Here is a 16,603-nt window from a genome sequence, read left to right as displayed (position 1 = left end):
CTAAGATAACGTCTTAAAACTTCTAAAGCAAATTACTGGTAAAATCCTTGGAGTGATTTTTTGGGAATCCATAGTCCTTTGGCAATGCTTAGGAATGTTCTATGTGAAATTCCTGATATGTGTAAATTCTGTATTCATTCTCGAAGGAAATGGGATTTCTGAAAGAATTTTCAAAATAATTGTGTAGGAGTTCTCAGGGGATTCTCAGAACAAACTTTTTTATTAGTCACAAGTTCCATTTTATCAAGGTTATCCAGAGAATAAGGAAATGGATGTTTGAAGGGCTTCATGGAGACATTGAAAGCAAAATTCCGGGAGAGTAATCAGGATGATTTTTTAAGGAATATCTTGGGGATTATGAAGGAAAAAACTGGGTATATTTTCAAGGAGGAACAAAAGAAAAATATTTTTGAATTGATTCCTAAAACAATAATTACTGAAGCGTGACTGTGTATGTAATTGCCAGTCAAATTCAAGAGGAAATGCATGAAAAAAATCCCAAAAGGATAGTAGATAATTTCCCAAAGGTATTTGCTAGAATTACCGTAACAATTCATGATACAATATCTTGTATAATGGAAAATATTTGACAAGATTTTATAGATGATTTCTTGAAATAGAGGGTAATCCTTTGTGATTTTTTTTGTAGAGATTTCATGAAAAAATCTCGGGTGAAATCAAGGACAACCTTTTGGACAAATTTTGAGTGGCAGGACAATATCTTAAGATATTGCTAAGGACATATTCGAGCTATCCCAAGAAGGATTTCTGGTTTAAATTAAGGTACAGTGGGGTAAGTGGATCATTCGTCAATATTAAGCATAAAGACTCGAATATGTTGAATGTTTTCGCACTATTGCTTTGTTTTAGGTTATATTCTTACGCCCACACTGATACTATTGCAAAACTGTTACTACACGTACACTAACACAAGCAAACTTGTTAGCTGCAAATATTGATTAATTTGAAAATTGTTTTTCATCAATCAAAAATCCATTGTATCTCTGTCTAAAATCGAATATTATTATTTTTTTCGACACATGGTGAGCATTTCAGTTCTAATTGAATGAATCACAATGAAAAATATATGATTTTTATAAATAAATACAGATATATTGTACATGGTACACTAACCCCTACTTTTTAATGGGGTGGGGTAAGTGGATCAAGCATTATTATCATTTAAGTTTGAATATCCGCAAATGTTGTTTTTCTTTATTTTTTCCATTCCCAGCTTAAATTATTCAAATTGACCATAAAAAAAAATTAAATTATTACACCTAAAATTGTTTTAACATTTCTGGTATAAAAAAAATAAAAAACAATAATAATTTCAAAATTCACATGAAACTTTTCGTGGTTTATGTAAGCTGAGTTGCAAAAGGGCAAAATATACTAATTTTCCAATTGAACGCATAGTATCGTACCGTTTTTGACCATATAAATTGTTCTAGACAGATGATACAAATATATTCATAAATAGAGTAGGAGAATTTCAGTTTGTAATTCAAAAGTAAATGTAAATAATATATTTAAACTACGATTGTTTCCGAAAACATAGTTGGGAATAATCCTACAATACTTCTGTATAGCTTATGTGTATAAATGGATGAATGTTCTTCAAATTATTTTAGTTACAATTTTTTTTTTGTTCGAATTAGTGTGAACTGATCTATACATATTTTTCATTGACGATTTTTTGGAAGAATTCCTGGATGAACACATTTCAAGTTAACTTAACAGATGCTCGACCGAAACCTTTTGAGTTGCATTACATTTTTTGGCAGGTTACTCGCTAGATCCATTTCGGGTTGTACATACAATCTTCGGATGCCTTCTGGTAAGATCTTTGGCAGAAGTATGAATTTGGGTTGAGTTCAAAAAATTATCATGATGCAATTGCCTTTAAAATTCGGATAAAATATTCACTTTTGTATCAAACCAGTTGATTTTGATGAATATTTTTGATTTTTTCCTGCTTTCCACCTATACTGTGCGTAAATTTAAGGTGAAACATCTTGGAATCCAAACATGGCCGACTTGTGCTCCTACGCACGTTTTCAAAGGCACTAAACTGGAGAAATAGTTGGCAAGCTTTCTGCTAGTGCACAATGCCAAAAAAAAGTGCATTGCTGTTGGATTCATTCTTCGTGAGATTTGTGCCTTTGAATTTTTAGTGCAATCTTAGAAGTTGATTCCAAACTGTTTCACCTTAAGCATTCTGTAACATGTTAAAAAGGATTTTGACTGCTTCAAAAAGTTGTTAGCAGCTAGGAAAATCTACAAGACCCAACAAGTGTCGGAATGACAGTTTTTCGACTGGACAAGTTAGCTATCTGACGATATTTTTTGGCCTTAGCAGCCTTGAATAACGACGAAAACAAGTTTGCCTTTAAATCCGACGGTTTCGGTTTGTTTTTGTTGTGTGTTCCTTTTTCAAGGAACGTGTCTTTAATCCTTGATAAAGGTAGAATAAAACAACCGTAACCATCGGGTGTAAAGGCTAACTTGTTTTAGCCGTTATTTAAGACTGCTAAGGCCAAAAAATATCCTCACATAGCCAACAAGTATCGAAGAGCAATAAATAGGTGTCAAAAGTAACACTGAAAAGTTCTCCTTTTTGGCTCTGAGAACTGAGAAGCTGTCGAGGCATAGCATGAGAGTACTGAATATTGAGTTTTTACTGTTAAAATTCAGCATTCACATTATCTTATAACATATTTTCGCTTGTTCGCTACTATTTAGCTCTATGTAGCTCATATGAAAAATGAATTCAATGGAACGCATGATAGCTTATATTTTTTTAAGGTTTTCCATTTCCGTTCCACCTCTCCTCTTCCAATTGAGTAAAACCCCATGCACCGTCTAACTGACATTTACAACGGTAAACTTATCAATTAAGAATTAATGTCTTCTTGTTTTGTTGCAAATTAATAAATTAATATTTACAATGTTATCTAGCTATTAGTTACAATACGTCAATAATTATTTATTTATTTCTGTTTGTTAATAAAATTGTGAAAATGCTTTTGTTCTTTTCTATTTGCAATAAATTGTTTTCCACAACAAGCATTATAATTACTGGTTCACCCTATTTCGTCCATTCGGACGAACATCTTACAGATATTACACTCCGAATCCGAGTGTATTTCTTCCATTGGATATCGATTAGTAGGCTCGTAATTGTGTAGCCTGTGTGTTTACAGTTCTAGTGTTCTCTTACTGGTTGTACGGGTAACGACATGTGATTAATCCAAGAAGGCATTTCACCATTTCATCCTGGCCCAGGTCAGTTAGTGGACTGCCTCCGATTAAAGATAGGAACCTATTAGCGTTTGATAAGAGTGTGAACTTCCGAGGAAAAGTCTCGTTTTCGCAGTGCTACGGCAACTCATACATGCACAAGGAAAGCGTACACACTGTTTGGTGCTTTTTTGTTATGTAAAACCTCCCCTCGCACGGTCGGGTTTTCCATAACCTCATTTCAGCGTGTAGTTTTTCCTTGACAGGGCTGGTAGTGAGTCACTTTACAGTGACTTGGACACTATTTTCGACCTAGTCGCTAAATAGCAACAACAAGTCGCGGTCTATACAACCGTGCATGACAAAACCCTTCTAAATAGGCTCCAAACCTGGGGGACACTATTGATTTTATCATCGCTCTCTCTTTGGGGCCCTCGTTTGCTGCTGCTGTTTATCAAGCTTGTTACAACTTGCGAAACATTGCCGATCATAGAGCGATACAGATGGGAAATTTTCTGCGTTTGCTTTGATCGTGCTTCTAAGCAGTGCTGGGAATGGTAATAGTAGTAGGCTTGACTTTCGCGAAAATCACGTGGCTTTTCCCAGTATAGTAGTTCAAAAACGTGAATTTCATCAAGTAGCCTATGTTGGGTGCATGAATTTTCTAAATCGTTAGTGTCATTATCTGTCATTGAAGGCTCTAAATGCGGGAAATGCAGGGGAAATAGAACATTTTTCTACAGTAATTTTGGGTTGCCCCTGGCAACGGGTGTTTTGCAATTTTCAAGGCTTTTTGCCTACAGGAGTGATGGGCGTGAGTTTCACTGGCTTCGCTGACTGTGATTGGTTTTGTTTGGCTACTATAGAGCGAATTTCAGATTTTTTCCCAACCCTGCTTCTAAGTCAAATGAGAACAAATTCTGCAATGTCTGCCTTCTAGTCAATTTATTTTGCTGTCTGACCGCTACCAGTCCTGCAGTACTCGCTGTGCTTATTGCTGCTCTCGTACTCCCGAAAAATGTTATCCCACATCGCATCACAGGAGACATACGCTTTTCCTGTAGTGTGCGCTCTCAGTGGGTATCATCAGCAGGTCATGTTAACCCCCCCCCCCCTTTTTCCACAGCCTACCGCGTGAATGGAAAGGTGTACTCATTGAGCAGTACATTCTTATTGACATTGGCAGGACGTCTATGATTATTATTGAAGTTTGAAAACTCTCCTGAATTCCAGGCCATCATCAATGGCAGCGTGAAGCGATATCCAGCGCGACGTTCGACCAACATAAGTGCACAGTGCCGTTTAGAGAACCTGATGGGAGAAAAATGGTCTTGTGAGGATAAAACGAGTGCTGTAGTGGTGATGGATTTTGGGATTACAATAATCGACTAGTCGAGCGTTAGCAAGTGAATGATGTGAAGGATATCTTTGTGTCATAGTGTGCTTTGCAATTGGGACTACCCAAGATGCTAGATTACAACATCTAAAGAAGAAAAGTGCTCTGGATGCAGTTAAATAATCATAAAAGCAGTTGTAAACCAGATGGGATATCAAATCATTATTTTAGACGAGTGAAATGTCTCGGGTGTTTGAATACGATGTCTCGTGAGTCGAACATATGAAGAAAAATAACTTTCGGCTGGTGGAGAAACGATTAGTGATTGATTTTTTTCCTGTTAATACTTTGAATGATCTCAATCTTCTCACATAAACACAAATAAAAGCTGTCGAGTGAATTAAATTCTATATGCTAAGAACTTCAAGAAAAGAAGTGGATTACAGTGATGTTCTGTTGTGGTCACCCTGCCTGATGTCCAAATATTCAAGCTTGAAGATGGAATGAGAAACGCAATGAATGGTTTGTTATAATAATACATATCCCATAATGGCCAACCTGGTGAGGTTGGTTCATGGTTTTACAATAATTTTAAAGTACAGAAAAAGTGATTTTTTCACGTAATATAGAAATAAAAATACCATAGGTACCGTAATCCGGGGGCAAATTGATCACTGGGGTGAATTTGATCAGATCGCACCAAATAGCATTTCCTTTCAAGGATGCTTAATACTTCGTTGCCATCACAGATATTCCATGTTTTCTAGTTTATAGATGTCTAATGATGACTTCAAGCTATTTCATTTTAGTTAAGGTCAGTTTTGCATCGAAATTTTCGCAGTTTTTTAAGGTGTTAGAAATACTGATGGAAATGTCGGTACTAAACAATCCACTGGTGCCAAGCCTGCATGTAAACTTTAAGTGTAAAAATTATTGTGTTAGCTTCAGTGTGAACTGTTGAACTCATTTTGAAATCGTATAGCATTACACAAATAGTTTTTTGCTCATAAAACCGTTTATTGTTGAATAATGTGCTCATTTCAAGGTAAATTGCATACATTTAGGCGTATTATGCAGATTCACAAAGTTCAATTTTACAATAAAATGATGATATACACGAGTTGTAAGAATTTTGACATCATATTTAGAATCAGGAGACCCAAATTTAGTAGATCGGGACATTTTACATTCTAAAATATGCTTTATTATATAGTGATCAATTTCGCCCCAATGTCATTTTCATTTTTTGATATTATAACTAGTTTTATGATATGTTAAGTCATATTTCATAAAAAAAAAATCGATTACATAAGCTGATAGAGATCAATGAAGTACTGATTTTACCGAAATAAATTTGTCAATTTTTGAATTCGGAAGGAAAACGTGACAAAAAGTTATGAAATAGTGATCAATTTGCCTCCGGATTACGGTACACAATTATTGTATGTACAAAAGAAAAAGATAGCAAAGTGTATATCCAGGCTATTCTACATAATTTGCAAGCCACAGTGTGTTACGCTTTGTTAAATTGATCACTTGGATGACAATAGAAAAAACAGTTTTCAATAGCAATTCACAAATATTTATTTACGTACCAGATCAAAAGTGACTCAAACCTCAACAAAACATATCAATTTATTATGTTAGATATGTTTTTTTTTATTTCCGTTCAGCTTAATGTGAATGATAAAAGACGTTTTGTTAAGGGGGGTCCATGGCGTAGTTGGCTACACGTTTGCTTTCATAAGCGGATGGTTATGGGTTCGATTCCCAGCCCCCCAACAAAAAACTGCCCAGTTGCTCAATGATCCACAATATTGAGCGATGATGGAGGTAAAATGACCCTCTTCGCAGGTATTCCTGCACATGATTGGAAATACACGGTACAACAAACCAGGCATCGAACAATGGATCATGGCTCGGAGAAATAGACATACAACGCCGCCCGATAGGGTAGGCAACCGCGACTACATCAGCTGCTCCACGCAATAGAGGTACACTCACCGCATCTCGAGATGAGACGACGGACAAGAGTACACAGAATATAAATAGATCTTAGGCGGCGTCCATTTATTACGTAACGCTAAAATTGGAAATTTTCGACCCCCTCCCCCCCTCCGTAACGCTTTTTGTATGAAAAATTTCAAATTTTTGTATGAGTCGTAACGCTCGAGCCTACTCCCCCCTCCCCCTAGAGCGTTACGTAATTTGTGGATGCCGCCTTAGATTCCATACAATGCGAGAGTATAAATTTTCTTGCGAACCAGAGGCGCATCCACGTTCAGAACCATGGGTAGGACAAACGTTGACAAATATTTTGTGCACAGTGAAGCTAAGAAATATGTTGACTCTATAGAATCCTAAGCTGGAAATTGGAAATTACTATTTTTAAGGGGCTCAAACGCAGAGAGTGTCAGTCATTACTAGTAGACTAGGAAAGTTTTTCGTCTTTACATGACTGGTAACGACTGAGTACCTTAACAATAGGAAAGAAGACTCTATCGCCTGAAAAAAGAGATCAAAAAGAAACACAAAAGAAACAGAAACGAGGCCGAAAAGATACCAAACAAGAATGAAGAAAAAAATTCGAAACCTAATAGAAGCCTGTGGATAAGATTTTGATTCTTCATACCATCAGAGCAGATATATTTCTTAGAGCTAACACATTTTTCGAGAATTTCTCGTGACAATACGACAAGTATTAATGTGCGTTTTCTCATGACCTTCTTTAGAAATTTTATCAGAAACGATTTCAGGTGTGTTTAGATAATACTCTGGAAATTTCTAAAATAGCATATATAGTGATATTTTCCAAGGAATTTCTTCACGAATTATATTTAAGATACCTCAAGAATTTAACCTGTATTTTTCAAGGATAACCACAGAAATGGAATTCCTCGAAAGATTTTTTTCAGAAATCATCGGAATTCTTCCAAAAAATCTTTGAGATTTTTTTTTATAGATGGTCCTAATCTAAGATTTTATCCAGTGATTCATCCATCGATTTCTCTGGGAAATTGTCCAATATTCTTGGTCAAAATATCTCCTTAAATTCAATCCATAACTTCTCCAAAAATGTCTCCAGTAGTTTCTAGGGAATTTACATGAAAGTGTTTTTCAGGATTTATATAAGATTTCAAACAAGAGATTTCTCTGAAGCTTTTTTTTAATATTTCTACTAATTCTGAGATTTTCTCAAGTAAATCTTTTTCTTGATTTTTTCAGAATTTCTTCTTGTTTTAGAGAAATGTAAAGATTATTTTTTTCTGAAAAATAGATCCATGAAGTATTTTTGGAAGAAAAGTAAAGTAGCCTCTAATAAATACTAAGTAAACTTTGAAGTCATCTTTAATAAACATGGATCTCTGAAAGAACTCCTGGACTTTCGAGGAAGTTTTAGAAGATTTCATAAATAATTTGCTGAGATAATAGAAAAACAAATCGAATCTCGGTATAGTATTCCGCAGGATTTTCTAAAGGAATTTCTCGAAAAAGAGTGGAAAGAACCTCTGATGAAATTTGTGCAGGAATGATTAGAGGAATCATTGGAAAAATTGCTGTAGTATTAACTGGTCTTTAAACATAAATAGACCTTTGATTTGAGAATTATTTGAGAAACGTTTTAGGAAATGCTAGAATTTTGTATATCTAGGAGGAAACGTGAATGATGAACTACCGGAGGAATTCTTGAAAAAAAAAACCCCTAAGCTGTTTAAAAAAAACCCTGGGATAAACCTTTACGGATTTCCTCGAGGGAAAATCTTCTAAGCATTCTATTCTACTCTGGCGCTTGCACAGCCAATAATGAAGAGCATCCTGAAAATATCAACGTTTGTACTCCTATTTTCTTGTCAGTATCAATATTTGCAACGTATCATCAGTAATATGACACAAATATTAAAACGGCCAGGTCAACTGTGCAGACTAATGAAGTTGAAGATAATTCTGAAATTAATGGCAATCAGATTATTCACTCGTGAATAACATGATTGGCGAGATTTTTTGAATTTGTTGGCAGAAAAAAAAGGGGTCAACCACACTAAACGTTTAATTTTTGGGAAATGGGAATTTGCGTAGGGAGTGGTTGGCAATGGTGAAGATAAAAAGGTTAAAGCACACTCCAATGGGTCCAAATGTTTATTCTCTTAGGATGGGATGCAGGTATTCCTTCCTTGTATCTGGACTCTAAAGTGTAGGCTTAAGCGCCTTTACTTGTTCTCTGCTTGTTGGTGAAGAGATTCTTCTAAGCATTCTTTGAAAACTGGAAGAAATTCTAAGTCAATCAGTAGAGAAATCTCTATAAAAAATTTTTGGAGCGATCCTATTAGGAGACTCTGAAAATATTTTTAATAAAATCTTTCTGATAATTCATGAAAATAGAGACCAAGTGTCTAAAAAGACACCTGTAATTACTTTAGCAACACTCCAAAAAAATCGTTCAGATCGTACAGGATTGATCGTAAATATGCTTTAGAAACCGATCATTTATTCATTCAGAAATGCCATAGAGGATTGCTCCATTTATTTTCTAACGGTTAAAGAAATTTCTTGTAACAATTCTTACAGTAAGCTTTCTAAGATTTTCACTATAAATATCCTTAATCATTCTTCACACAAGTCAGAACTTGTTGGGGGTCATGCACAAACCATGCCACGCTTCACTAGGCATAAGAAAACCATGAAAACCCTTATCGTGTCTTCCATTCACCATTAGAATAAGTGCGATGTTGATCGAGTTTTATATGTATATTGAGCAGATGTTAAATAATTTAATATATTTTGCAAGCTTTCTGCTGATCCTATTTTTGTTGAATCGTGGGTAGGGCAAGCCTTTGACTGTCCTGTCCTACCCAGGTGTTTTTTATGCGTAGTACATGTCCTACCTGTCCTACCCACTTCCCGCGCCACTGTTGCGAACTGAACTGTAATCTTATGCGATTTAACTTATGACAACAAATGTTGATTTGTCAGCTACTACGGATTGATTCGACTTACTTTGTAAGGATTGAGTATACGGGACGAAACCAAAATGAACAAACGAACTTTAAAAGTAGCGTTTTATGGGAGGAAATTCATTAATCAGACGATTTTATCGGCCGTGTATTGCGGATATGATGTGATTTGTATGAATAAACGAGTGTTTACGTAAACTGTTTCAATGCATCGGAGAGTATGCGGGTGCTTCCGATGAAACTGAGGGATTTACAGTTGCACGTACCGAGTATCCAATCGTTAGTCCTTTTTCGTCGCATTGGTCTATGCCGATTGTTTCGGTCCGTATTATTCAGTTGACGTTCCTGTGCTTGTTATTTTTTATGGTTGGCTTGCATGGCCTGACACCAATCCCCTAGATTTCCGGAGGAACATTCCCCCTAAATGTTCAGAGAGCCATAGTGCACAGTTTGGCATAGAGTCCTTCTCTGGCATTCGGACGATGATCAGCCGCCCCTGACATGGGAAACAGAGCCGCTCCTAACATGGAGTACTGACGCTCCAGGTTTGCAGGAGCAAAAGCAAACCCCCACCCCTTCCCTGTCAGCATACGACCAAAGTTCCCACCGGGGTTGGTTACCCGATCTTCCCTAAGGTTAATCGTACCCCAGCTAGTGCCGTGAGGAGATAGGGATAGGAGTTGCTGGGCAAGAGGCTAAGGATTACTCAAAGGGGTCTATATTATTCCTGCAGGTACGCGAGGTATCAATTGAACTTCATGCCCAGCCATTTACTCTGCAAAAATGGTGTTCGCTTCCGATCCGCCAGGTACAAGAAGGCGAGGAACACAGCGGGCACGGTGGGCTGACCAGGTGCTGCAAGATCTGGCGAGTGTGGGCCGCAGCCGAGGATGGAGGGGGGCAGCTGCGAACCGAGTTATATTGCGTGGAATTTTTAACGCGGTTTTATTGTAATAACAATGTAATACCAATAAATGAATGATGATGATGACGTAAACTACTAGGCGACATCTGGTTGTCTGGGTAGTATTTTCTCTAAATATCTTTTAAGATTAATGTTTCGGCTTCGTTATGCCTAATGGCGCTTGAGCCTGAGAAATAAATGAAAAAAAAGATTAATTATCAGGGCACGAGGAAACTCTCGTCGAATATTAATATTTTAAAACTTAGTAACGAGATCATCAATTGTATTTCAATATAACATTTTTTATTTATAATTTTAAAGTGTAACATATTATTGAGGGATCTCTTAAAAAAATACTTCAAGAAATAGGTACACCAAATACCACGATGATCCAAACAAAAAAATGAGAACTCACTAAGTTCTTTAGAAATGTGTATAAGAAATCTTAGAAATTATTTATAAGAGTTTTGTTTGGTCGAGGTTCACAATAATGGGGAAAATATACTACACACAACATAAATGCTCAAACACTGTTCAGATTTCAAGTAGAGACATATCACTCTAATATTTTAACCCACTGTTTTGAGTCATTCTGAATCTCTTTCGATGTCGAAGAGCCAACTAAATTTCAAAGATAAAATTTATAATATTTTGTTTAGTTATTTAGCTTTGAATTTATTTAGTGTAAATCTCACCTATTGTTTCCAAGCACTTTGAATATTTTCGAGATCACCTTGAATATTCCAAATCGGTAAATCGTTCGATATGACTCAAAAAAGTTGGTACCACTTTATGGGTTTCTAATAATTTTAAAATGTTCAACAATTAATGCTTTTTATTGGTATTTGTTGGGGGCTTAAAACGTGTGGGTCCGGTAGGCATGGCCCCTTGCACTCGCCTACCAACCCCCGCCGCCCCCTCCCCCATGAGGGAAGAGCCTCCCTTCATGGGTTTATTATTCACTGAAGAATCTGCGTTTCATTCGATTTGATACTGCTTACCTATAACGATATCCATTGGTCCATTTGAACCATTGAAACTAATTATAGTTTGAAATTTCCTAATTTTAATCGATCTGCAGCAAAAAATTAACGTTTTCTTGCATCTTCGTTACGGTCCAAAAAGTTAGTAGAAATTTAATAGTCATTAATTATTGAATATTATTATTCTTATTATTATTATTATGCTTTATTATAGACACTTTACCACATATCTGAGTGGCATTCGTGTCTGATTATTGAATATGAATTTATGGAATCGTTATAAAACTTTCAAATCTTTTAATATAATTCAAAATAGATAGTGTCGTCTTAATGGTTTCAAGATGTCTTTCAGAGTTCAATTAAGTTGATTCAATTAGTAATTTTAACATTTTCGTAAAATCGGACCCAAAGTCAGTCAGTAAAATATTCTAATGATTAAAAAAATGCTGCTAAGATGTCTGCTCAGGATTGAGTAAGCAATTTGTGCTAATATGGCTCATTTTTATGTTAGATTTGTGCTCACTTTTTATGTCATAATCTTCCCAAAATTATATCCTGGACTCTGTGACATTGATGTTTAGAAGTTTCAGGAATTCGCATTGAATTCTGTGAAAATCTTGCCCAAGATTTTGTGAGAATGCTGATCAAAATTCATTCAGAATTTAGCCAGCATAGTATTTTGAAAATTAAATTCCGGATTCCTTAATAATCCCTGAATATTTGTGGAATGCTTCTGAAGTTTCAGAAAATTGAGACAATCCTGTCCAAGCTTATGTTGAAAATCATGTCCAAAATTTTCTGAAAAACTTGCCTGAGATTTTATGAGAAGTTTAACAGATTCATTGAGAATTCTGCTTTTTGCGTAGATCCCTACCAAGAATGTGCAATATCAATGCGTCGGATTACAATTTCAGTTTCCAGATTATGTTTCAGTTAGATTGTTTTGAGAAATATCAGTAGAACTTTTGTTCATGTTTGATGGAAATTCAGTTTAACTATTTAACATTAAGTTGATAGATCAGTCAACGTATCAGTGCCAGATATGAAAGACCTTTAAAAGTCTTCGTTATCTAGTTCTTTCCTAAATCTACCCATATTTTTTTGGACCTGCATAGGGCAAATGTACCATTAGTGGTGCACCTAAGGGAAAACTGCTAAAACACGGTGATAAAATCATAAAATATATTATTTTAACGTATTATTCGATAGATCTTAAATCCTTCTATCATTCAAATGTATAAAAATTACGATTCATTTGAATTTTCCCTGCAAAAAGTCTTGCACCAATAATAGGGACACTGTTCCTTTAGTGGAGGTATGTTTTAAGAATGGTTCCTTTAGTGGCGCAATCCATTGATTTCTTATGGGACCCTCCACTATGGGTACTGATGCACCACTATAGGTGCAAAGGAGCAAACATTTTAAGCAAAATAATTGTTTTAAATAGTTTTACGGTTGAATTTCATGAATATTATTCGATTACTTATATCATTTTTGCATCTCACATCACAGAAAAATATCATATAATCATTTATTACTGCGTAACATGCCAAAACACACTACCTCCACTATTGGAGCTACCTCCACTAAGGGAGCGTTTGCCCTATATGATTCCAGCTTATTTCTGATACAGTCCTGACTATACTGAAACACATATTTTGAGTCCTAATTTATCTTACGATAGAACTCATAGGGGAAAGACTAAAATCCTAAACATTTATTACTATGATTGATATTGATTTTATGAGTAGTATGTGGAAACTCTTCCAGAACCTTGTCTTTTACTTGTATCAAACCGAAGACGTCTCTGATCAAACTGAAAAACACAACATCCTTAAATAACATACCGGCAAGAAAAGCTAACAATTATTTAAACACAAATATTTGAAAATGGCACAACTGCTTCAAACAGATTTTTTCTCAGAATAGTATATGATACAGTTACGCCATTCTCAAATGATGGTGTACAATTGCATTTAAACTGAATAGTTTCCAATGGTCTCTCTCTTCTCTCTCCCAACAGTTTTGGCAGCCGGACCAGTTTCGCACACGGTGATGGGGGTGTACCCCCTGACGGGAGATGCAACCACCCCAACGTTACATACCGTCAGTTTCTGATTTATACGGTACAGACGAAATAGAATTCCTCCTGGACGAAATACGGGATCTCGAACCTGCCTGCTGTCAGCTAGAGGACATTCAAGTAGGTATTTATTTTTCCTTAGGAATAAGGGTTCATCGGCCCATAAAAAATGCGTTAAAAATAGATACCGGAAAGTAGGATGGGAAAAACAAGTTTTCTATCTAGGATAATGGTGCATCATAATTGTTTTCGGCCGACGATTATTCGTAATGTGGGCAACCATATGTGTTTGTGGTACTCAAAATCAATACCCGCTATAATGATGCATCTGATCTGATTCAATAAATGCATGCATTTTGGAGGCTTGTTTTTGCGGTATTTGTTCTCGGAACACATTTTATGGCGGCACATGTGCTGTAAAGACGACTGGGTACTGAACATCTATGATCAGCGAGTACCAAAAGCGCCAACACTAGCCGCGGCAGTTTATGTATCATTGATGAAGGGCGGAAATTGGAAATGCAGACAAAAAAACTTTAAATGGTTTGAACTTCGGGACACTATACGATATTCAAGCTTATTCACCCACGGGGTATCATGAATAATCTAGTCGGCTCGAGAGTGTGGGTACCGTTAATAAGGTTGTTTGAAAAATTGAGAAATGATGTGAACATAGTATGTAGAATGGGGTAAAAGTTCGGCCATTGAATATATTGAATATGTTGTATCTTGTTGGTTACAATGTAGTTTCACACTAGAATCGATTATGTCGTATCCAACCTTGTCGGTTTTTGAAGATGTTTTTTGCCGTGCTCTGGACGCTTACAGTTTTTCATCGCTTACAATTAGTGGTCATCAATGAAATTGTTTCGAGTTGATGATCAAATAATCCAATAAGTTGGCCCAAGAGAAAAGATCGCAGTAGGCAGCGCACGCGAACGGATGTGTTGAAAATTGATCTGTCACGTTTTGATCGTCTCCGCAAATTATTAGATTTGGCTGGTGTAGTTTTTGGAAAATGTGTCTATGGCGGAAATAAAACGGTTTGTTCTGCACGCGTTCTGCTGGGCAGTGCTGCGTTAATGCCCAAGGAGCAGTTGAAGATGCATTGAAGCCGGGTCTCAAATTTTCGGGAACGCAGATCTGGAGAGCCGGACGGATGGACTCGCTGATGGTGACCAATCGATCAGGTTTTCAGCTTGAACCGCTGTCTTTTTTTTTTTTTTTTTTTCCTTCTAAGCAATGGGGGGATAATCTGCTCAACAGACTCCGGACCGAGGTCCGGGAGTGTGGGGTTGGGGACCATTTACTACGTACAAGCAGTAAACAGGACTACACCCCCGACCCACTAAACCATTTCCATTGCCGCCAAACCCTTCGTCTCTCCGGGACCACCAAGAAGGCATTGCTTCGGAGAGGGGCTATTGCACATCGCATCCTCCAGGTTAGCTGCGTAGCCATGCAGCAACGAACATCGATGACACGCTTATGGGGGTCCACCAAGGTAGCATGCTGGCGCATTGCCAGCTTCCCGGGTGGCCCTCACCTCCCGTTGTCCGCTGAAGGCGGGCAGGGTCGACCACTAAGCCCGCGCCCAGCTGCACCGCAGGTATCAAGAACTGATACTGCGGGCTTCGCAATTTGACCTACTGAAGGCTCAGGCCCTATCAGCTAGCACGAGCTGGGATTGCTGACGAAGGGGCCTCCACCTGCCCCGAACAACCAGAGGCTCGTACCCACCCAGTAGGCCGGCGCCACGACAGCAGCGCTACCAGGATGTTCTCCCCGCGGCCACTTAATCGCTGTAAGGGTCGATTTCGACCGTAGGGCACCGGTATGACCTACGTAGCCGACTGCGAACCCTTGGACCACCTGTTGATTAGCGTCTGCACTAGTCACTCCTCGAGTCCACACGCCACCTCCTTTGGAGTTCCGAGACGATGTGGGTGATAGCCGATGAAACGGCATTCCAGCCAAACTCGTCTGCACACATCCTCTGGACCAAATTGTCCGGAGTCGTGTCCCGACCGCATGTGGCAAACATGCGGTCACGCATTGTGCGGAAACGCGGGCACACGAACAAAACGTGTTCCGCCGTTTCCTCTAAACCTGCACAAACTGGACATTCGGGAGAACCCGCATGACCGAAACGGTGTAGATATTGTCTAAAGCATCCATGACCCGAAAGGACCTGTGTTAGGTGGAATGTTAGTTCCCCATGGCGCCTATTGACCCAGATATCTAACCTCGGAATCAACCTGTGAGTCCACACTCCCTTGGTGGAACTGTCCCACGCACGCTGCCATTTGACCATGGAGGCCAGTCTGGCAGTCCTGCGTATGCCTCTTGTGCCGCGCATTTCGAAGCACTCTATGTCTTCCATGATAAGGATACCAATAGGCATCATACCGGTGATGACACAAAGTGCATCGTGTGACACGGTACGGTACGCGCTCGCAACCCTCAGGCACATTAGCCTATAAGTACTCTCTAGCTTGCTACGGTAGCTATCGGTACTCAAAGCCGTGCCCCAAGCCGGGCCACCATACCTCAGTATGGACGAGGCGACACTGGCCAGAAGCTTACGCTTGCTGGCGTACACCGCAGAGCTATTGGACATCATCCGGGACAGTGCCACAATAGCTGTGGAGGCTCTCTTGCAGGCATAATCGACATGGCTACCGAAGGTAAGCTTGTCGTCGATCATCACCCCCAAGTGTTTGACGGAGCGCTTCGAAGTGATTGTGCAGTCGCCTACACTGATCACCGCTTGCTGCGCCGACTTTCGGTTGTTGACAACAACAGCCTCCGTTTTGTGGTGAGCCAATTCCAGTTTCCTGGAGCTCATCCACTCCTCCACAATTGCGATCGAGTGGGCTGCAGTCAATTCCACTTCTTCGATCGATTCACCGTAGACCTCCAGCGTAATATCGTCGGCAAAGCCAACGATGACCACACCCGCCGGGAATTTTAATCTCAACACCTCGTCGTACATGACATTCCATAACACCGGACCCAGGATGGAACCTTGCGGGACTCCTGAGGTTATGTGAAAGCACTTCCGACCCACCTCTGTGTCATAGACTAATACCCGATTCTGGA

General features: G+C 38.3%; 1 protein-coding gene across 3 annotated transcripts in view; it reads left to right on the top strand.

The window, feature by feature from the left end:
* The window catches only part of LOC5575679, a 66,313-nt gene that overhangs the window by 8,080 nt on the left and 41,630 nt on the right, over nt 1-16,603 (top strand). The window contains exons 1-2 of one of the 3 annotated variants that reach the window (XM_021845533.1): nt 3,170-3,288; nt 13,442-13,621. In XM_021845533.1, coding sequence (XP_021701225.1) covers nt 13,499-13,621 — 123 coding nt within the window. In that variant the 5' untranslated portion in view covers nt 3,170-3,288; nt 13,442-13,498. Of the gene's footprint in view, nt 1-3,169; nt 3,289-4,378; nt 5,102-13,441; nt 13,622-16,603 lie in introns of those variants that run through there. The other 2 variants (XM_021845532.1, XM_001655755.2) reach the window with 2 other exon arrangements.

Source organism: Aedes aegypti, chromosome 2 (genome assembly GCF_002204515.2).
Source record: "Aedes aegypti strain LVP_AGWG chromosome 2, AaegL5.0 Primary Assembly, whole genome shotgun sequence".
Taxonomy (NCBI): Eukaryota; Metazoa; Arthropoda; class Insecta; order Diptera; family Culicidae; genus Aedes; species Aedes aegypti.
The sequence above is the reverse complement of the archived record's forward strand: the minus strand, read 5'-3'. Positions and strand labels throughout refer to the sequence as shown.